This window comes from Filicampus tigris, chromosome 18 (assembly GCF_054856515.1).
Source record: "Filicampus tigris isolate MCC_2025a chromosome 18, RoL_Ftig_1.0, whole genome shotgun sequence".
Lineage (NCBI taxonomy): Eukaryota > Metazoa > Chordata > Actinopteri > Syngnathiformes > Syngnathidae > Filicampus > Filicampus tigris.
This window is the reverse complement of record NC_141234.1, coordinates 7,397,064-7,419,565: the sequence shown is the minus strand read 5'-3', so window position 1 is coordinate 7,419,565 and position 22,502 is coordinate 7,397,064. Positions and strand designations below refer to the sequence as shown.

The following is a 22,502-nucleotide window of genomic DNA, read 5'->3' as shown; positions in this document are numbered from 1 at the left end:
GTTCTGTCTCTGTGCGTGCGACAGGCGTGCAGTTTCAGTTCAACTCATTCCACCTGGAGGATCAGCATGACTACCTGCTGGTCACGGAGAACGGGAGTTTCCTGCAACCCCTGGCTCGCCTGACCGGCAACGAGTTGCCTAGCAACATCAACGCCGGTCTCTATGGCAACTTCAAAGCCCAATTACGATTCATCTCCGACTTCTCCATTTCCTACGAGGGCTTCAACATAACGTTTACCGGTAAAATCTCTCAGTAGACTGTTCCAGCAATTGCACACTGTATTCAGTCTCGTTAAAGTAAGTCAAGTCGTTCGTAGCGCAATGCAGTTAGAAATGTTGGTCTGTTGGGGAAATTTCAGGATGAACCTAAAATTCACTAAAACCTTTACAAGGAATCTTTATTTGACCTTGTCTAAACTTTTCAATGTCTTAACTGTTTAATGTTCTCTCATAACAGGTGTTTAATCCATGATTCGACCAATACTTTTCCTGGCTCAATTAGAATTGGTTGTTTAAACAGTCGTCTTCATCTTGCTGTTCACACTTTAACATCAAGAGCCCAAGATGGTGCCTAACAATTGATTGTCAGTATGCAACAAAGAAAATTGGAGATTCTCCCATGACATATTGAACGATCTCTCATGGCACAATGGTGTAGTGTTTTGTGCTAAATAAAAATGCCACCAAGTAGCTAACTTTATATAGGGCTTTTCGCTACTCAGAAAAAAAGGAACAAAAAAAAAAAAAGGGAAAAGTACTGGTGCACAATAAAATCCAAACATGGAAACAAAGAAACGCAATACTTAATAGCACAGAGCGTGGTGCCTCAAAAGAATCGTGTACCAACTTCTGGTCTTGTTTGAATGGCAGCGGTAACTAGCTGAAGGCTGGTTGGTATCAGAAATGCTGAAGCTGAGAGTGACTCATAGGTTTCTTTCACAGGAAATAATTGTGATAGATTTAAAGTTCATACTTTGTAGGACTTAGGTCATTTCCAGGAAAAATGCCTGATTGAGTATGCATGATAAAATTGAATGGCCCACAGCAGCCATTAGGGTTGAAAACATTTTTTCACAATAGTACACAGCTATTAAGAGCTAAAAATACACCGCCTCGCTGCCACCCAACTGCGTATCCTGCTGTTGCAAGTCCATGTTAGAGGTAAAGTGTCATTTTAGAAAAATAGCGGTCCGACTCAGGGTGCCTTCAAGCAAGATACTTTGTCTCAGAAGAGACTTGGATGCGATATGGCAACCCAAATGTGTTAAAACTTTGGCTCTCAATCGAGGAAAAAGGGTAGCGCAAGTCCATTGATGGGATTATAATAAACAAGAAAACAAAAGGGACGGCTGATTGCAGAGTCTGGCAATACACATGGCCAGATGTCGTATTAGAAAGTGATACATTCAGATTTTGGAGCCCCAACCAGTCCATACAAATTGCAACCTCCAGGAGGAGGAAGATTTAGGTCCATGTGAAAATATTTAGAGCTCTCAAGCATCTTTTGGCCAATCAGCAATTTGGAAAAGCAAAGTCATTAGACACGTCCTTTTGCTAAATTGAGAGATAATGCTGCACAAGTATTTCTGTTTCTAAGTGCTGTTGAAAATGTGCACGCTTTACCTAAGCCAACTGTCTAAGATGGAAAAAAGCTGGACAACAGCAACAATTTGCTGGTCCAATTTAAAATCACTGTCTGATTTAACCCCCAAGTTAGAGACTTTTGGCTTTAGATAAGGCACCAAGGGGCCCAAGGAAACAGGTTGGGATGGACAAGGGCTACAAGGACCATACACCATGACTTCTGTTTTCTTTTCAGTGAAATTCACAAAGTTCAGTGCCACCCAGGCATTGATTTCCTCCAGACAGGACAAAAGTGGCCTTGAAGAGAAAGTGCCATATTGCCATGAAAATAGCAGCGGCCCCAAAATGTAACCCTGTGGAACACCATACCACAATGGGGCAGAGCATGGCTCCGAGCAACCAAAGCAGAGCATAGCTAAAACCTCCTGTAGATTGGTTCTGAAGTGGGATCCAGTTTCGTGTAATCAGACCCAGATCGGCCACTATGTACAGTACTTTTAAATGACAACAACCAGTTTCAAATGCATCATTATAATATTTAAGAATTATTCATGAACTTGTATTCTTATCAGCTGACATAAGCATGCAGGTTCATCATGAGGAAAGCCCATTTTTGCTGGTAAGGGTCATGGCTTCACACTGAAGACTTCATTCACTCCACAATCTCATTTTTTAAAAGTTGACATTGTTTCAAACCTGTTGGACTTGACAGTCAAATTCTCAATTTTTAAATACAAAAACCTAGTAGTCAGACGACAGGCCAAAACACATTTCTAAAACCACGGTTGGTGACAGAAGCAGGATCCATCCAGTCATTTCCGACGCTGTACTCATTAGTGTCGTGGGTAAACTGGAGCCTATCCCAGCTAACTTTGGAAGAGAGGCGGGGTACACCTTTGACTGGTCGCCAGCCAACTGCAGAAGCGTGATCCAAATGCAGTCTAATTAGGTCCAGAGTGACTTCTCACAGCACATTGGAGTATTGCGCGTATGAATTATGTGGCTTGATGTTGTCATTTTCAAAACTTTTGAAAATCAGTGTATGTTAACGCAACATAAAAAAAAACCACAAAAAAAACAGTAATGTTCTTGTGTTTTGCTTTGCTTTGCTATTGGTGGACTTTGATTGCTTGAATTTCTGTCTGTACTGTGGGAAATTTCCTACCTTCCATAAGGTGTCGACTGAATGCCAGAATGTCCCCTGACTGGTGGTGTCACAAGACACCTGACTCGCCATTTGCTAGCACGTTCTCAGATAGCGACTTACCGAAATGTTTTAAATTCTACTCTATAGTATTCCCCGCTATATTTCATGTGGTTAGGTTCCCACAAACACATGACATGGTAGATTTTATTTTATTTTAATTTTATTTTTATTTATTTTATTTTGGGTGGAATGTATCCACTTTATTGCGGAAATCTCCCCTGCAGTTTGGAAATCTGAAGTTTGTATTTAAATGTGTATTCTTTTAATGCCTTTTAAAAGTAGTTTAAACTACGCAATATGAAGAACCGTATGAAAATAGTTTTGCCCGCCCGCACATTTTAAACCAATTTAAACGCTTAAAGTATCCCTTAGCACTTGTTCTCACTTTCACACTGTCAAGAAATATGAGGCTATCACATAATATCACTCTGAAACAGACTCTCGTGTGCATGGTTCCCTTAATCAAAAGTAAAGCATGTTTGACTCAAGTTGAAGTTTACTATGAAATTGACACTAAAAGACAAAACATAAAAGAAGAAAATGGTTCAATCCATATAATTTTGTTAAATGAAAGTCCGCTAGCGTAAAGCAGAAGTCAACCCAAACATATTTTTTTCAAGAATATGTTCCCAGCAGGCCCACTAGTTGAAACACGGCACTCTGATTAATTTTGCGTTTCTGGAATATAAGTTAAGCAGCAAAATGCACTCGTTTTTAGCCATCTCTGGGGGCAGCCATTTTGTCTTCTGTCGACTGAAAATGACATCACAACTGCTTCACAACGACCAATGACGCTCAGATTCAGAAAACAGGTCAGCCACTTTAATGCTGACATAACATTGCAAAACATCAGACAGGCTATATGAATTAGCAGTTATGTTAGTTACTATATTTAAAACACAGGTAGCAATGCATCTTTCAGGCTTTTATTGACCACTGGGAGAAGAGTGAAATAATAACACAATGAACACATTCACGCAAGAGCTGCTGTTGGCCACAGTTCACACCCAGACACTCACACGCACACTCTCCAATGTGACATACCACACCATCAGGCCCTGCCTCTTCACGGTGCATTTAGATTTTCACTTCAGGATATCTCCTGTGTAAAACCTGGGTTCCATTCCATCTTTTTTTACAGAGTACACGCTGGAGCCATGCGAGGATCCTGGGACGCCGCGCTTCGGTCGGAGAAACGGTTACAGCTTCGGTATCGGGGACACACTGTCGTTCTCATGCAATATGGGGTACCGCCTGGAGGGGGCGCCGGAGCTTATCTGCCTGGGTGGCGGCCGAAGGATGTGGAGCTCGCCGCTGCCGAGATGCGTTGGTATGTACACGGCTTACATTTGACAGTTCAACAAATTGATTTACATTGGGTACAGTGAGGGTGAAAATGCAAAACATAAATGTGTGTTTAATACAAGCCATTAAAAAGTAATGTTTCTATATCATCAAATATTTTGCTCACTCACTCCAAGTGAGTTGTGTAATTTTGTTTTTTGATGATTAGACTCCACTTAGCCATGATGCTGCGATTAAGCGTGATAAGATTTTAAAGCACATTAGCATTAGTCTGAACGCTCTGCGCATTCACACAAGGACTTGCTATATTTAATGGAACTGATTCAGCCACGCGATTTTCCGCAACCATGCGCTTACCAGTGCAAGTGCAGAGTTTAGTGGAAAATAAAAAAAAAAAACTACGCGAGTTACAGCTTGGTGTGATTTGTGCGAGGCGGCCGACCGTTTGCACACATCGCTTGACTTTGGGCAGCTCATGTTGCGAAACAAAACATCCAGCTTTAATGGGCTCCAACAAAAGTAAGATGCTGTTCATGGCGCATTAGGGTTGGGACTTTTGACTTTGGGAGTGCAGCAGACGTCTTTACATCACTCGACATCTATTTTAATGAAGTAAAAGAGTCTCTTCTCAACGCATCTCCTGGACGGAATCCAATGTGTGTGATTCTTTTTGCACGTCTCCGCAGCAGCGGCGGAGCCTGTTTGCTTTTTTGGCCGGATTCCGCTATTGCGTTCAACCTCGGGACCCAATCAGTGAGATGTCTATTGGTAGGGATTACAGAGCGTGTTCTCAGAGCAAACACTGCGCATGTTGGCTGTAGATCAGTGAAGATATGCTGGCAACACACATACTCTGAAAGCTGTCTTGTAGATGAAGCTAAAAAGATTTTTAAAATATCACGGTCCTGCCTCGACAAGGGCTCACAGCGTAATGGGAGTGTGTCTTTACACATAACAAGCACCTGTAACGTGTAAGTGTGAAAGATCTTTAAGACGTATGCATGCATAATACTGAATTGGCTCCTTTATGCTCTGCTTTACTGCAGAATACACAACGAATACGTCTGTCTCCTGGAAGCCTTGCATTACCACCACAAGCTACGACGGCAGTGTTAAGACTGAAATCGGACAATGTTACAAAATGTTACCGTAGATACCAATGAAAACCAAGTCATAAAATGATTGATACCAATGGAAAAAAAAAAAAACACACTAAATAGTGCATATGCAAAGAATACAATTTACCAAAGAGCTGGTCATGACAAAAAAAGTCATAAAATGGTGGTTACCAATGGTAAAAGTCACTTAGTGATGTAAACCAATGAAATCACAAAATATCAGACACCAATAAAGTTTACAAATGGCGTTTACAACAAATATCATGACTTGTAAGATACCAATGGGGGGGGGCATTCTCACAGCAAATCATAGCTTCTAATAACAAAAAAAACACAAAATGGCAAAACACTATAAATCTCAAAAACACAGGATACTAAAGAAAAAATAGGAAAATGCTTGATAAAAAAAAGAATAGCTCAAAGAAAAAAAATTGTGGAAAGCCATAAAAAGATTTACAAAATGGCAGCAACCGACGCAGAGTTCACAAAATGGTAGATGCCAAGAAAGTCCACAAAACGGGGATACCAATGAAAGAACATTTCACTAAATGAAAGATACAATTTTTAACATTCACAAAATGGCAGCTACCAATGGAAGACATCACAAAATAACAATTTGAAAATTCACAAAATTGGCTGTTGTAATACCATTTTGAACAAATAGTAAGACTTGTGATCTCCTCCTAGGGAATTTTCTCAAAACGAGCTTGAGTCGGAAGCAGGCATCTTATTAGACAGGTCGCGCTAAATTTTTCAGGGTTATGATATGGGCACAGCTCGGTGTCAATTGATCATGTTGATGATTCGCCTTCAAAAGCGGGGCCCCTTCATCGCTGCTTTTTTTTTTTTTTTTTTTTTATTGATGAAGCATTAGTCCAGAAAGTTTCACAAAGTTAAAAGAAAACAGCTTCATTTTGAAGTGGTTCGAGTTGTTCGTGCTTTGCCGTGCCAGTTTGTCGCAATGGATAATGCAAAGTGACGGCATGGCGTGCGAGTTTTCACCCGCCGTAGAGCGTTTGTGTCGCTATATTTAGTTCCTGTTGCATCGCTGCGCGGCGGCACAGTCAAATAATCACACCTCCGATGTAGCATTGATAATTTTCCGCTTTTTGTTGTTTTTTTTCCGGAGCATTTAATAAAGTGTAATTGAAACAACCAGATCTATCTTCTTTTTTTTTTGGGTCGGCGGGATTTTAGATGAGAGTGCTGTGGATTTTCCTTGGTTGTCCGTGTTTGTTGCTCCCAACTAGGTCAAACAGAGGGAAGTGGTGCATTTTTAGACAGCATTAAAAGTTCCACTGGATCCTTCTTTCCCCTCTATTGTTCCCTGCAATTTTCCACACATTATCTTCCATTTGGCATGGAAGGGCGGGAGGAAAAATGGGAAGGAAAAGGGAAAAAAGTGAGAGTGATTGAAGTAGGTAAGGGTAAAATAGCATTATTCATAAAGAGAGCGAGCAGGAGGGAAGGAGCACGAGAGGCGGGGCTGAGAGGTAATTTTCTAAATGGGAAGCTGTCGCAACGTGATTTATTGACGATATGACAGCTGGAGTACGACTATTACATCAGTAGCGACACAGAGATGGGGTTTTGGAGGGGTGTATGTGAGTTGGTGTATTAACATGGGGCATGCTGATACAGGGCCGAGAGTGTATGGGGAGGGGCATTTTATCTCTGTAGAGTGGGAATCTGGAGGTAATTTACTCATCGGAATTGCTCTGGTGTCTCATTTTCTCACAATGGAAGAAGTAGATTGCTGACAACACAGCACTTAAGGCCGGTTATTAAATTAGGTATGCACAAATTCACATTAGGACCGTTCAACCATTTATGGAGGCGAAAGGTGATCAGCATTTTCTTGGAAAAAGAAAATGGATTGAAACATGATACACTATAGTGCACCACCACATATTTGTGGTTCGGAATTCGCAAATTCAGATTTTCTGTATTTATACTCGGGCCAAAGCAATATAACGGTCAGTGCCAAAGAACTGTGAAAATGAGTTGAGGAGCTTCATTTAGACAAAAGTATTCCTTTGCCACTATGTTGTGGCATCTTTCAGCAATTGCAGTATTGCATAAAGTCTGCTCCTTAGGGCTCACTCGATTGTTCACTGTGTAACCATATTTAAAACATAGGGTGATGCACATATGTAAACCAACTTACAACAAAGCTAAAATAAAGCAAAACGCTACTCACCCTTTGTAATATGCCACTCTCGTGAGTCATATATTAACTGTAAAGGATTTTTTAAAGTAAAATTTTAACTCTTAACTGCCCTGCGAGTATATGGAGTTAACCACCGTTCAACAATAAAATAAAACTGCTCACCTTGTGTGATATGTCACCTTTACTAAAGAAAAAAAATAATGTGAGCAATTTAATAACGCTACAGAATTTCAATGATTGAAAAAAACTCGACAAATATAAAATGGGGTTTGAAAATCATGAAAAATCAAGCCCTAATTTCTGCTCTCAAACGTGGGTGTGTCCGCTAATGTGAATGAGTTAATCTTTTGAACTTTTTTTTTTTTTGCTTTACATTTGAAACATTATTGAACATTTGAACATGATTTTTTTTTTTTTTCATTAGCCGAGTGCGGTTCATCCGTCATGAACAACGAAGGCATCCTGCTCTCGCCCAACTACCCAATGAACTACGACAACAACCACGAGTGCATCTACAGCATCCAGGTAAAAAGTGGCTAACTTATGAATAGGCCTTGGGTTTCGGATTTATCTCCATGGATCTTAACATTGCCCTCTGACATTTGATTCTGTGTCACTAAACAGGTTCAGGCCGGGAAAGGCATCAACATCTCTGCCCGGACGTTTCACCTGGCCCAGGGGGACATACTCAAGGTATGGGAATCCTTGTGCGACTCATATCTAAAAAAAAAAAAAAAAAACAATCATCCGTCCTTACCTTGTCATATGTGCTTTTGTTCCAAATCAGATTCACGATGGCAAGGACAACACAGCCCATGTCCTGGGGGCGTTCACTGGCACATCCATGCTGGGCCTGACACTCATCTCCACCTCCAATCACCTGTGGCTGGAGTTTTACAGTGACCCAGAAGCGACAGGGGAAGGATTCAAACTGGTCTACTCCAGTGAGTTCACGGCAGTTTCCTTTCATGTCCATTGCTACCCTGCGCATGTCTTGGGCGGTTGAATGACCTACGATGGTTTAGCTGGGTCGTGTGGCCTCATAAATTGCACGACAGGCAGATGGACGGTGGCAGGGGTTCCCAGGGTGAAGAATGGCAGAAAGTGGAGAAAGGATGTTTAAGGGCTGAAGGACATATATTTTACTGTGTAAGAAAAAATTGAAGAAATTATGTGAATGCGTTGTATTGTGTGTGCTATTTTAAGGTGATCAGTTCCAGTACTTGCCAGGATAAATGCTATTTATGCAGTATATGTCGTCATATCCCGCTCTCAAAATGTGTTGAATCCATCGGACGTTTATCCGGTCCAACACTTTTGCCCACCTAAACATTATTTCAAATAATACTGTTTTCCCGATGCAACTTATCTTCAAGGTAACACCGTAGATACTGGCTTGGCTCTCGCAAGGATAAACACTATTTATATACCGCTTCATATCCTGCTCTCGAAATGGTTGTGTGTGAATAAAAAGGAATCTTCTTAATATTACCATGGAAACAGCTCAGACAGACTGTGGAACATTAAATGAGAAACGGTGTATACATGCTCGTATATCAGCGCCCTGTTTATTAAATCCGGATGAGAAATGGCGAAAAAATCTGATAGCTAAGAACGTGAGCCACACTTATGCTGTTTTTCCTCTGTCCGGTCTGTGTCTTTGTTGCAGGTTTTGAGTTGTCTCACTGCGAGGACCCGGGTGTGCCGCAGTTTGGCTTCAAGGTCAACGACCAAGGACATTTCTCCGGCAGCAGCATCACATACCGATGCGAGCCCGGCTACACCCTGCACGGGGCCACCACGCTCAAGTGCATGACGGGCGAGAGGAGAGCCTGGGATAACCCCCTTCCTTCCTGTATCGGTATGTTACCATGACGACCTATTGACGCAACTCTCAATCTCCGTTACTGATGGATTCTGCGCGTTGCAGTGCTTTTTTACTTTCAGCTAGTGAGGCATTTATTCACGCTGAATAGCATCGGCGCCACCAGGACGCAATGCATGGAATTAGTACTAAGCAGGGTTTTATTTACAGCTGGCTTTTTTTTTTCCAGGATATTATCATCCACTCTCACAAAGCAGATTCATTCCAGAGCTCTTATCTACCTTTTTCCCCAAGCCGATCCATTTGTTTCTTTGCAGTGTTTCCCTTCGATAAATATAGTTAGATAAAATAATGGTTTTATTTATCTGTCTTCAAGCAGAATTGTTTCTATGAGAAACCCAGTTACTCTGACTTTGGTCACAAGTGCATTTTAATCAATCTCAGTAGAACCTTAAAGGCATTTTTACAAAATCAAAAGAAAGCAACCTACCTGAATGTAAATTACATTCAAGCGGCGTGAGGCTTTCAAGGAGGGCCAGGTGCTTTGCTGAATTCCAGGGTCCGCTTTTGAAATATTCCATTATGATTGCATTTTTAATCCATTTTTCAAGGTTTTAACCCACTAAGGACAGAAAAAACAAAGCAAACTAAACAATGGACTGAATAGTAATATCAACAAGAAAACATTCTCTTGCACTCATTTCAGACATGCATCAGGACAGTATAAAGAAAAAAACCCATGCGTGAAATTGCATATCAATGGAGCTAATATAATTCAAATTTTACGAAATCTATTGTGTTCGTGATGTTTTAAAAATCTGTTACATAAATTGAAAATTATTGAGCATGATGGTGGCTATGTACCAAGGTACAGAAATAAACACTAACGATACTGTTTCATCACAATATGGTTCCAACAATACCAGTAGAGTCACAATACAGTAATAATTGAAATATTGGCTTAAAACCGTCTATGATACATAGCTTTATCGGTTACTAATGAAAACTCACAATAAAATATAATCACAAGATTTACCAACGGTACAGTAATTTTGAAATAATATCTATAGAGGATGAAAAAAATGATACATCACATTATCGATGCAATTGAAATTGTTAATGTTTTAAAGTTTAAGTGGACACGATGTAACGTAACATTAATCACTAACTAGGTAGTCAAAAAATCGGACATTGGCAGTGTAAATCCACTTTCCGGTATCACATCTCATGTCTCTGCAAACATATTCAGTCATCCCCTCTTGTGTTTTGGGTCACGGGTTCATTTCTTCGGGTTAAATTGCAGCAAGCAGCAACAAAAATCGGGGCTCCGGCTAAGATAGCAGAAAATGCCTGGAAAACAGATGGCCGCAATAAGCAGAACAGCAAACGTAAAAGTTTAAAGAACCTTTTCTCTTGCTTCATCCGCTGGTCCTTCAACGCTCTTGATTTGAAATTCAGCTTAATAAGCCTCCGTCCTTCCTCACTATCAATAATGGAACACTCATAAAACCGAGGGCCGATATTCTATGACTTTATTTTTTAGCAGTCACATACTATGACCGCAGCTAGCGCCGCCCCCCCCCCCCCATCTTAATGTTATATTGCTTTTTTTTATTACCCCTTTCTGTCTTTAACACCCCCAAAACCTTCAATTCTCTACTTTCTATCTCTTTTTTTTAAAAGCAAGGAGTGGACTCTTAAAATTGCTCCTCATATTCAAGCTAATATATTCCAGTGAGGGAGGAATGCCGCCGGGAAATAGGAACCCAGGCACAGAGGGAAAGCGGAGATGGGATGGAAATTGTGGAAATACATAACGGCGGGGGAAACAAAGAATGAGGGGGGTGATTTATATTTTGTCATCTACTGCGTGGGGCTTTCTCCCACGTGAACATGAGCTCATTAATATTTTCTTTACACTGAAAATGACAAAGTCGATAAATTGGTAGCACCCCCCCTAATTTGTGGCCTTGTTTGTAATGAGGGCAATTTTGTAGTATTTTGTACTCAAAGAAAATCACTGAACAAGTAAACAGTAAAACAATTTTGAGTGACTTGAAAAATCAATTTCTATGTAAATAATTGGCCTTGATGATCGTAATGATGCAAGTAAATAGTGCAATATGATCATACTGTGTAAATACTCCATTATTTTGTGACCATCTGATACATTGCAGTGAAATGTGACATCTTACATTGCACATGTGGCAAACCGTTCTCACTTTTGACATTCATGTGTATGGGTTTTGTCATGACATATATCTATAATTCCATTGCAAATATCTGCTATGTGAATTATGGATTATCTGAAAATTCCAACTATTCAAAACCGAAATGCAATTGTGAATAGTCAGAATGGTGTTTATGTGCTATATAAAACATACTATGCCCGCAGGTCTCATGTGGCATCTATAAATCTGAAGTTTAGTGTGGAATTTAAAGAGAGTTCTGATTTGAGGACTATATTAACAATTTGTGGAAAAATCCATACACCAAGGTAAAAATTAAAGGCCTCCTTTCTATTCAACACTGTAGGCATCTCAACAGATGACTAAGTAGAGTCAATATTTGAGGAAATGCAGTTGAACTATTAGTGTTTTGCAATTTTTGATGTACCCTATGTGACACGGTTTTTGTTTGTGTTAGCCGAGTGCGGCGGACGTTTCAAGGGTGAGTCTACAGGAAGGATTCTTTCTCCCGGATACCCGTTTCCCTATGACAACAACCTGCGGTGCACCTGGACAATCGAGGTGGACTCTGGAAACATTGTTAGGTAACAAAGGACCATGGCGGACAAAATTCTCCTGCAGAATACTCTTTTGAATACCTTGTACTTTTTTTGCCCTGCATTTTCTGTAGCCTTCAGTTCCTGGCGTTTGACACTGAGGCCAGCCACGACATGCTGCGGGTTTGGGACGGACCTCCCACCAATGAAATGTCTCTGGCCGAACTCAGCGGGTCACTACTGCCTGAGGGCATCCACTCCACTCTGAACACGGTCACTGTTCAATTCGAGACAGACTTTTACATAAGCAAGTCGGGATTCGCCATCCAGTTTTCCAGTAAGTAATCCCCCTCCCCTTTGAGTATCCCCATTAGGGGGCATATTTCTGTCTGATTTAAACAACGTTCACATACTTTAACTGACGTAACTGTCATGTGCAGGCTCGGTGGCCACCGCCTGCAGGGACCCAGGGGTGCCGATGAATGGCACCCGCAGTGGCGACGGCCGGGAGCCGGGGGATTCGGTGTCCTTTCAGTGCGATCCGGGATACGAGCTCCAGGGGGACGACAAAATCACCTGCATACAAGTGGACAACAGATACTACTGGCAGCCCAGCCCACCAGTCTGCATCGGTGAGAAGTCCTATCTTCAAACAAGAGATGTCAAGGAAAACGCTGATTGATTTTCTGGGTTTCAGCTCCCTGTGGAGGCAACCTAACTGGCTCCAGCGGCTTCATCCTGTCCCCAAACTTTCCACATCCTTACCCGCACTCCAAGGACTGCGACTGGCTCATCGCTGTCAATCCCGATTATGTCCTGTCGCTTGCTTTCATCAGGTACCGATTTTTCTTGAAAAGTTCACCTATCTTTTATTTTATTGGTGTACTTTATGGTTATCCTTTGGAGAGTGCAAATACAGCGAGAGTGTAAGTGTTTCCAGAGTTTAAAGAGCACCAAAGCCTGTGAGATTTATACCTGAGAAACAATAATACCCTAACCTTAGCTTTCCTCTCCTAAATTCACTTCTGGAAAGTTTCAACATTGAGCCAAACTACGACTTCCTGTACATCTACGACGGTCCGGACAGCAACAGCCCTCTGATCGGCAGTTTCCAAGACAGCAAATTGCCCGAAAGGATCGAGAGCAGCTCCAATGCCATGCACTTGGCCTTCCGAAGCGACGGGTCCGTGTCCTACGCCGGCTTCCACCTGGAATACAAAGGTGAAACTATCTGCTAATCACACTTAACAGGATGTCTAGTAGTTAGTATTCATTTGTCATCTCGCTTTCTCGCCACCCAGCCAAGTTGAGGGAGTCCTGCTTTGACCCGGGAGTGGTGCTGAATGGGACCAGACTGGGATCGGACTATAAACTGGGCTCGACTGTAACCTTCTACTGCGAGGCTGGATATGTTCTGCAGGTACATGATTGGATGGATGTTGGTTGGTTGGGCTGAATTGTTGTTTGGAAAGGCTCATAATCAGTAGGATATTTGTTGCCTTAAGTGTTTTATTTTGTCCTCAGGGTTACTCTACTCTAACCTGCAGCATGGGGGATGATGGCAGGCCCGGATGGAACAGGGCGTTGCCCAGCTGCCAGGGTATGGATGCCCTTTCTGATAAAGACCCACTGAAAAGCTTCCTCCGCTCAAGTTAACTTCTTCCGTAACCTCGTATACCTTCTCTTTCCAGCTCCCTGCGGAAGTCGCTCCACGGGATCAGAGGGAACCGTTTTATCTCCAAACTTCCCTCGAAACTACACCACTGGACAAACCTGTGTCTACTCTATAGCTGTGCCGCGAGAATTTGGTGAGCATCTGAGAAGATTTCATAGAATTACAATTAAATTTGAAAATCTTAAGTTCCAAATGTGATCAGATAGGATTGGATCTACTGTACAAAAACAAACCGAGAGTGCAGTATAGGCCATTAAATAGAGTCAATATATGATACATGAGAGCAGTGTTTTGTTAACTTTTGGGGGGGAAATTACCATACAATACAAAAGAAAAAAAAACAACTATGCATCAACTACGCTCCAAACATCTGTAGACGGTAAATCAGTCTACTGTTTCCAGCAGTATACGAAAAATGCTTGAAACTTGAACTTCTAGGCAATTGAGATAGAATACCAAAGAAAATGGCCCAAAAATGTAAAAAGAGTCTAAAACAGCTGGACTCTGCTCCCTTGCTTCCCAGTTGTTTGTTTGTATGTGTGTGTGTTTTTTATTGCATATACTTTGGCTTTTTGTGAGTTGTATACATAGCCAAAGGCCTAAATTACAATTACGTTAACACAATAACGTAATAGTTAGTTCCTCAATTCTGTAAAACTATAATAATTTATTTGGTTGTTGTTTGTTTCAGATGTTCAGTAAACACAATGATATTGTTTATTGGTCATATGAAAACAACTTGGTAAAAAAATAAATAAATAAAATAAAATAAAAAACATAAGCCCAAAATGAGAATTGCACACCTCATCTAGCCTCAGTTGTTGGAGTGAATAGCACTAATTAATTGTGTGATCACAATTTTCCGTCCCTCTTTTCAACCTGATTTTAATGAGTTCATTTTCGACTCCCCCAGATCAAACCTTTGAATGTTATAACAACCTTCACGGATAAAAGCCGTGGGGATATAATAGCTGATCAAAAGACGCTGGCTGTCCAGTCATTTCATTCCAGGTCAGGGTTAATCAGTGAAGCAGTGCTGAAAGATGAGGCAGGTTTCTCTCTGATCTGGTCGGCCTTTGTTTTATTGTACGACTGTCAATAGTAGCAGGACATTCTTCTATTTTGGCTCTTTTATTAGAGCCACGTATAGACCATTCCGTCTCTAACTAACTGGCCCATCAGGCTCCTTGTTTTATGTGGTCCTGCCAAATTGTTGGATACATCCCACCTCAGCATACAGTATGGAATCCCTTGAAGTTGTTATTGGCAAATTGTATATTTCCCCGACGGCCACACTTGGTTGGCTTTCGTGACAAAATGCCTCCATTGAGATTAATTATATTTGGAATTAAAGCTGCGCGCACCAATGAATGTGACTTTTTCGTGGTGGATTCTGTCAAAGTTTAACTCCATTCTCTGCATTTTTATTTGCCATGTCAAATATAAAAATATTGCTTTGGTGCCATTTTGTGGCCAAGGAACTATATTGACGTGAGGGGAAGTGTTAGATTTAGTCAGGTCATAGCCTTGTCTAATACAAAAAAATGTTTTGCTGCCATCTTGTGGCATGCATCAGTATTTAAAATCAGGTGTCAGCGGGGGTTCACTGTAGTGAGCTGCCTAGTGAATATGTAGGAGATTACTGTACAATTTACAGGGTGAACAAACTTCAAGGCACTGATGTATATACCACACTCGCTGGCAATATGTTGTCTGACAGCATATTAGCTAACCGGCTCTGACTTGCAGTCAGTAATTATTTGAGACGGGGTCCAATTGTGCCCGCCGGCGCTGTATATAAATAGCAGCTCTCCCAGAGATCATCAATGGATGCCCGTCTGATTCCATTTAGCAAGCGGCGTTCGTCGCGTCGCCTCCATGATGACGCTTTTGACGGAGAGAAGCTAGCATTTGCTGGGCTTGCATATTCAAGGCCCGATCTGCCCCGGCACCCAGCAGCAGCTTGTTTTTTGTTTTTGCTGTCAGTGCTCATTAAATAAAATAACAATAATAATAACAAATAAATTAATGAATAAATCACACGCACACATGAAATTTGTGCTCCGCAAGGGTACCCCTTGAAATGATGTCACTCCACACTGGAAATGAATGGAAATGTTCATTGACTTCTCATCTCTCATTTTTCTATCATCTTGAGATGCCGCAAACGGTTCAGGTAATTTTGCATCTTGTGCTGCAACAAGCATTTCAAATAAGCAGTAAATAATTTTGGTTGTGAACCAATCCATGCAAAGTGAAAACTCGCTACGAAATAGAAATTAGCTAACTTTAATCCGTGCATCCAACAACTCTCAATGCAGCTCTGCTTAACTCCGTGGCATTGACATGATAGCAAGTGTGATGCACCCAATTGTGATGTGGGTGTTTCAGCATGATGGTGTTTCAGACTATGCAGGGTGGACACTAGTTGTCACTTGAACGTGGCTCTGGCTCTTCTTACTGCTCAGCTAATCATTCCATGGTCAAGGAAACTTGGTGTAGTGGTGGTATTATGGAAATTGAGATGTCACAATGTAGCAAAATTCTGAATTCCTTCCTAGGCACATTTTCAGAAACAGGCAGCTAACACAATTTTTACATGGATGTTTATTTTTATGTTTAATTTGACACAATGGATGGTCAGGTGCTCCAGGGATACAAATGTTTGTATACAATCACTTAAAACGTCAATTTCCCATAATATGTCTACATTTTTTATTAGGTCCCTTTTGGCGGATTAGTTTTGGTTTGCGATAATTAGATAATTTTACACTTTTGAAATCTATTAGAACACATTGAGGTATTCCTTAGTGTTTCTCACTCTCGCTGTCAAGAAAAAAAACAATGTGCCACTAAAGTCAACTAAATTCAGACTTTTCTCCATACAATAATAATATAGCAGTGGTTCACTGTGCACAAACTAGTTATGTTATGTCTTTGCACCCCTCCTCGAGTGTCATTAAGGATGTCGCTGCAGCCTGTATCACTGTATCACATACAACGGTAGATTTTCCAGGTATTATATGGGAGTCCTGGGTGTAATTCCCATTACACTGCGGCACCTTTCATCATACACCAAGGCGGAGAAGAAGCACTGTCCTTTTAGACGTTAGCTGGTAATTAACAACCAAGTGCCAGCGGCTCCTGCTGCCCAGATTGATTTTAAAACCGACGCAAACCTCCCGATGGCTCTATTGAGCCAACACGGCTTGTGATGCATGATACACGGCGCACCACATATAACTGTAGTCTTTGGTCATATTACAACTGTTGCTTAAAATGACTACTTTTCAATGCAAAATGTACTACCCCCACCCGAGTAGAGTTTTATTCTTGTAAAATGATCATTTTCTTCCGCTAAAATGATGACTTTCTTCTCCTAAAATGATGACTTTCTTGTATTAGTTCAATGTTATTGTTGTAAAGTTATGACATTCTGCATGCACAGTGCAATGTTTAGCCGCATTTTGTGATTTGTGATTTGCAAGTGGTTTTTGGTCATTAAAGTGGAAGTCAACACAAACATTTTTTTTTTTTCAAGAATATGTTCTATGAAAGCCCACTACTTGAAACAGGGCATTCTGATTAATATTGTGTTTATGGAATAAGTGTTAATCCACTCGTTTTTAGCCATCTCTGGGGGCGGCCATTTTGTCTTTTGTCGACTGAAAATGACATCACAGCTGCTCACAATGACCAATTGCGGCTCAGATTCAGAAAACAGGTCAGCCGTGATTGGTCGTTGTGAGCATGTGTGATGTCATTTTCAGTCGACAGAAGACAAAATGGCCGCCCCAGAGATGGCTAAAAGCGAGTGCATTTTGCTGCTTAACTTATATTCCACAAACCCAAAATTAATCAGGATGCCGTGTTTCAACTAGTGGGCCTGCTGGGAACATATTCTTGAAAAAAATTTGTTTGGGTTGACTTCCGCTTTAAATGTGAAATTCTATGTTTTTTTTTTTTTTTTTAATTTTTAAATTGATTCATTTATTTTTTTGTAAAATTAACATTCTTGTAGTATCGTGGCTTAATAATTACAAAATTATTAAACCATGCTGTGCAAAACGATTTTCTTGTAAACACAACATCCCTCACGTATTATCAAAATCTGTTTCTCAAGATAGTTCTTGTAAATATCACCCCTAAAATAGAGTCAGATTGTACTCTCAAGTGTTTGTTGCCTGTGCTAGAGCAGGTGAAGACAAGGTGATGTTTAGCCATTGGTTTAGTTAGGCACCAACGGGATTTTACCTAACAGGTTTATTGTATTCCTGTGGGTTTGGAAACGGAATAACCTGATTACCTTCCCCTTTCACTCGCCCTTTCCCATCATCCCTCTTTCAGTCCTCTTCGGTCAGTTTGTGCTTTTCCAGACGTCTCTAAACGATGTGGTGGAGATCTACGACGGGCCCACTCAGCAGAGCACGCTGCTGTCATCTCTCTCCGGGTCCCACTCCGGTAAGGACTGATGGATGAGTATGCTGATGGATGAAAGCGTTGTGGTGGTGAGGGCAGGGGGCATTGGCATCGCAAACGAATGAAATGTTATCTCGTTCCAGGAGAGTCGCTGCCGCTGAGTTCGGGCAATCAGATCACCGTCAAGTTTACGACGGTGGGGCCGGAAACGGCGAAAGGCTTCCACTTTGTCTACCAAGGTCAGCCTGTCAAAAAAAAGCACCCAGTCAATGACATTGTAATGTGTTTTTATCGTTAGAGTTACTGTAGATTATTGATTCACTCAAAAGTAACGTTGTCTCCTTGTCATTGTCATCAGCCGTGCCGCGGACCAGCTCCACGCAGTGCAGCTCGGTCCCGGAGCCGCGCTTCGGCCACCGCCTGGGCAATGACTTTGCGGTGGGCTCCCTGGTCCAGTTCGAGTGCAACCCCGGCTACGTGCTGCATGGCTCCACCGCCATACGCTGTGAGAGCGTGCCCGACAACCTGGCACAGTGGAACGACAGCTTGCCCACTTGCATCGGTAACTCAGCAGCCAAAAAATGCAGTGTACTTGCATTACAAAGTAGTAGTAACTAGAGCTCTAAGTATTAGTTCAACTATATTCTTGTAAAATGATATCTTATTGTATTATTGTAAAATAACTATTGCTTGACTTTTAGAATGCATTGCTATTTATTTACACCATCATTATTGTAAAATGTTGACAATTTTTTTCCATAGTTCCGATTTTTTGCTCATAAATTATGACTGAACAAACTAGCTAAGTATCTACCTAGGTGCAAACAATCAAGCTACCTCAGCGTTATCCTGAAAACCTTAGCCAGCTATTTATCGAGGCTTGCTTCTTGCTCCTGTTGTTCAACTTGTTTTACCAGCAGATTTGTAATTACTTTGATAGGAAATTAACAATTTAATATTGAGAAATCATTAAAAACTAGCAAGCTGTAGTTAATTAAAGCTGAAGCTATATGCAGCCTCTAGAAAAAGCTGCGAGGTCAACCACAGTCTGGAAGATCCCTCTAAAATCAAGACGCACCTTTTGTTGAACAAACAAGGTCATTACCTGCCTGTGATCAAACAAGCTAACTTACTATTAGCTCGTTAACCAATACCATTCTACTAAATGTTATCCAGCTAAGCTAATAACGCCTTCCCAAGTCTATGAAGGCTACTCGTTAGTTACTTGTACCGCTTTTTGCTTTTGAACGATTGTAATTAGAATAAACATTAATTTCCCCCCATCAGTTCCCTGCGGGGGTGCGTTGAGCTCACGTCACGGCACCATCCTGTCGCCCGGCTATCCCGAGCCATACGACAACAACCAGAACTGCGTGTGGAAGGTGTCGGTCCCTGAAGGCGCCGGAATCCAGGTAACTGACCTTGCGTATCATTGACTAAAAAGCTGAGCAAGCAGGGACACTGGGAGAAGATAAGAGATTATGAGGCTGGATGATGGACAGATGGATGGATAGGCGGACGAGCGGTTAGCAAGCAAAGGAGAATCCCGACACGAGGCCGATAAGGTCTCATGCTAAAGAGATAACGACTGATTGTTCGATTGCAAACGGAGGCACTCTGGAGACAACGCGGAGCCTGTCATGCATCACAAATCAAGAGGATTGGACGGACATAAATTGCACTACATGAATCCACTGTTTCTTAATGTTAATTATTCATTGTATTTTTTTGTCTCGTTTTCGTCATGTATGAATACTGTTGGATTGAACCTCATAAAATGTCCACTTTGTTTTGTTTTTTTTACAGAAGTACTGTATATGCATTTTCTTGTAAAAGTGCTTGTTCTTCAAAAATATGTTTGCTTTTTTCGTGAAAATGGTTTGTTGTCTTGTAAACATGCAACTTCTTTAGCACGCAATGATGCATTTTATCATTGGCATTTATTACTACTAAAATCATGTAAATGTATTTTTTTCACTTGAAATTACTGTTTTATTCTATACCGTTTTTTATGTAAAATTACGCATTTCGCTTTCAATATTGCAACATTTTTCTTTGAATATAGTGGCAAGTTTACACAGTTCTAATTATTGATTCCTGCCTTTTTTGAAGTGTTTATTATTGTAATAAAAACGGAAATATTCACCCAATATTACTTTTGTTTCGCAAATGATGCCTCTTCTTGTAAAATTATAACTTGGCAGTAAAGGAGCCGAAGAGACCATTTTTTTTCTCTCTGTTCAGGTTCAAGTTGTGAGTTTTGCCACAGAGCACAACTGGGACTCTTTGGATTTCTACGATGGTGCGGACAACCACGCGCCGAGGCTCGGAAGCTACTCTGGTAACACTTATTCCATCATGCTACTGTTTGCTGAAAGCTTCCTTACGAGTACAGGAGTAGAAACACAAGTTTAAACGTTAAGCATACCTTCGCAACCTGTGCCAAAACTCTGCTATGGATTTAGACCATTTTTTTTATCCGGCCAACCAAGAGTACAGCAAATGTACAGCTCTTAATGAAATCCTTCCAAAATACTCATTATTTATCGCAAAACTCACCATTAATTATGCTGTGTCATCCATTATTCATCGAGGAAGGAAAATATATATTTATAATGTTCTGTCATGATAATAAATGAGCTTTCCTGTGAAATGGGAAAAGGAACAGCAGGGAGACTAATTAATTCTCCTCAATCGCGCCAGCCAATCACATCCATCAGCCCTCTAGAACAATAGTATCAACAAAAAAAAAAAACAGGGAGTCGCTAACATGAACTGGAAAACTGGTTGAAAAATATCAGAGAGCAATATTAACACGGATGCGCAGAGGTGACATTTTAGCACTGAGTAGCTTAGCGGAGGTTAGTGTTCCGTAACATGAAAGGACGTCAGAGGCGGAAACATGGTGAACTGTGACAGCTTGCCTTCAGACGTTTTCTTACTTCGCAACTAGGTCAGGCCAACATTTCTGCTTTCAAATGAAATACAGGCCTCGAATAAAATAAATAAACAAAATAGTGATACCCTTGCATCTCTTTCTAAAGGAGGGTGAACCTCTTTGTTGTGTTTGCTGTCAGATGGTTTTCACTGCGGCCAGGTGCCTCTTTCTTTGTTTTTCTTTCTCTCTTACTGTTTTTTTTTTTAGGCACCACCATCCCGCCACTGCTCAACAGCACGTCCAACAACCTCTACCTCAGCTTCAGCTCCGACATCAGCGTCTCTGCCGCCGGCTTTCACCTGGAATATACAGGTATCAGCCTATCGGGACACAGTGGAGATGACATAAAGGGGCACAGGTGGTAGTGCCCTCCCAGATAATAGTTTTACACTCGGATATTCTAAAGTCAAGCACAATTTCTTGCACAACGCGGCTTGAGTTTGATGATGTCCGATAAGTGAGGTAATGGAGAGGAAATGGAAGGTTTGTCCCATTAATTGTTTGTAATTTTCTTTTTATTATATGAATGTTTTCATGAAAAAAAGCCTTTTTCTTAAGAGTTCAACTGTTGGACTTTTGTTTCTTGCAATATCACAGCTTTATTCATGTAAAAAATTGCAGCCTGAAAAAATGCACATGAAATAATGCATGTTCTTGTAAAATGACACTGATTAAAGTGTGGCTGTCTGCGTACCCTCAGAAAATTCTGAATTAAATCTGATCAAATTAAACTTTCCCCCCCACATTATTTCACATTAATTCCGTCTCATAAAGTGATGATTTGAAACTTGTGAAATTAAGCTTTTTTTTCCTCAAATAATGTTATGCATTATTATGCATTTCTCACTATATGGTGATTTATTTTTTAAAAATTACAAAATATATTCACGTAATAGAGTACATAATTTTAGGCATATAAAGTCAAGACATTTTCAACTTCATTTACAACTTTATTTGCACAAAATGTCTTTTTCAGCAATCGGTCTGGAGTCGTGTCCGGAGCCCCAGACTCCAAACTACGGAATAAGACAAGGGGATCGATTTATGGTGGGCGACGTAGTGCAGTTCTCCTGCGAACAAGGATACTCTCTTCAGGTAAGCCCACACTCACTTTTTCTTTCATTTTTCTCACATTATCCTCCCAGTAGTTCAAATTCATTCTTGTAAAATAACAGCTTTATTCACGTAAAACAAAGACATTGTCCTCATAACTCTGCTACTTTATGTAAGACAAGGAGATTTATTGTAGGTGATGCATTTGTGCAGTTCTCCAAGGCTATTCTCTCCAGGTGAGACTACACGCTTATTACTGAAGAAAAAGAGAGCACATTAAAACTCTGTATTAAAAAAAAAAAACAGTTTAAAGTGTCTCAGCTCATTCCCGTTTTTATTAATCCCCTCGGCTGCACAAAGCAAAAGTACTTAAAACAGTGAATCAGAAGGAAACGTCACTACATGCACGCTGCAATGAATAATAAATATCTCTACCTCATCTCTGTAGGTGAGACAAAATGTTCAAATGTCATTAATAAGGCT

General features: G+C 40.8%; 1 protein-coding gene and 1 long non-coding RNA gene across 4 annotated transcripts in view; one reads left to right on the top strand and one right to left on the bottom strand.

The window, feature by feature from the left end:
• csmd3b (CUB and Sushi multiple domains 3b) overlaps positions 1-22,502 on the top strand; it is a 318,466-nt gene that overhangs the window by 254,071 nt on the left and 41,893 nt on the right. For both annotated transcript variants that reach the window (XM_086013828.1, XM_086013830.1), the window contains 21 exons: positions 25-240; positions 3,933-4,121; positions 7,809-7,909; positions 8,009-8,077; positions 8,172-8,328; positions 9,054-9,245; positions 11,856-11,982; positions 12,069-12,271; positions 12,375-12,566; positions 12,632-12,770; positions 12,968-13,155; positions 13,236-13,354; positions 13,459-13,534; positions 13,626-13,742; positions 17,957-18,070; positions 18,172-18,267; positions 18,387-18,590; positions 19,316-19,440; positions 20,273-20,369; positions 21,174-21,278; positions 21,943-22,061. In XM_086013828.1, the coding sequence (XP_085869954.1) occupies positions 25-240; positions 3,933-4,121; positions 7,809-7,909; positions 8,009-8,077; positions 8,172-8,328; positions 9,054-9,245; positions 11,856-11,982; positions 12,069-12,271; positions 12,375-12,566; positions 12,632-12,770; positions 12,968-13,155; positions 13,236-13,354; positions 13,459-13,534; positions 13,626-13,742; positions 17,957-18,070; positions 18,172-18,267; positions 18,387-18,590; positions 19,316-19,440; positions 20,273-20,369; positions 21,174-21,278; positions 21,943-22,061 (2,945 nt within the window). The remainder of the gene's footprint in view (positions 1-24; positions 241-3,932; positions 4,122-7,808; positions 7,910-8,008; positions 8,078-8,171; positions 8,329-9,053; positions 9,246-11,855; positions 11,983-12,068; positions 12,272-12,374; positions 12,567-12,631; positions 12,771-12,967; positions 13,156-13,235; positions 13,355-13,458; positions 13,535-13,625; positions 13,743-17,956; positions 18,071-18,171; positions 18,268-18,386; positions 18,591-19,315; positions 19,441-20,272; positions 20,370-21,173; positions 21,279-21,942; positions 22,062-22,502) is intronic.
• LOC147132246 (uncharacterized) lies at positions 17,430-19,620 on the bottom strand. 2 transcript variants are annotated; one of them, XR_015081988.1, is made up of 3 exons: positions 19,134-19,620; positions 18,351-18,553; positions 17,430-18,273 (listed from the first exon to the last, which is right to left on the bottom strand). It is a non-coding gene; the product is annotated as an uncharacterized LOC147132246 (long non-coding RNA). The 2 variants fall into 2 exon arrangements; XR_015081989.1 differs by having other exon boundaries at positions 19,343-19,620.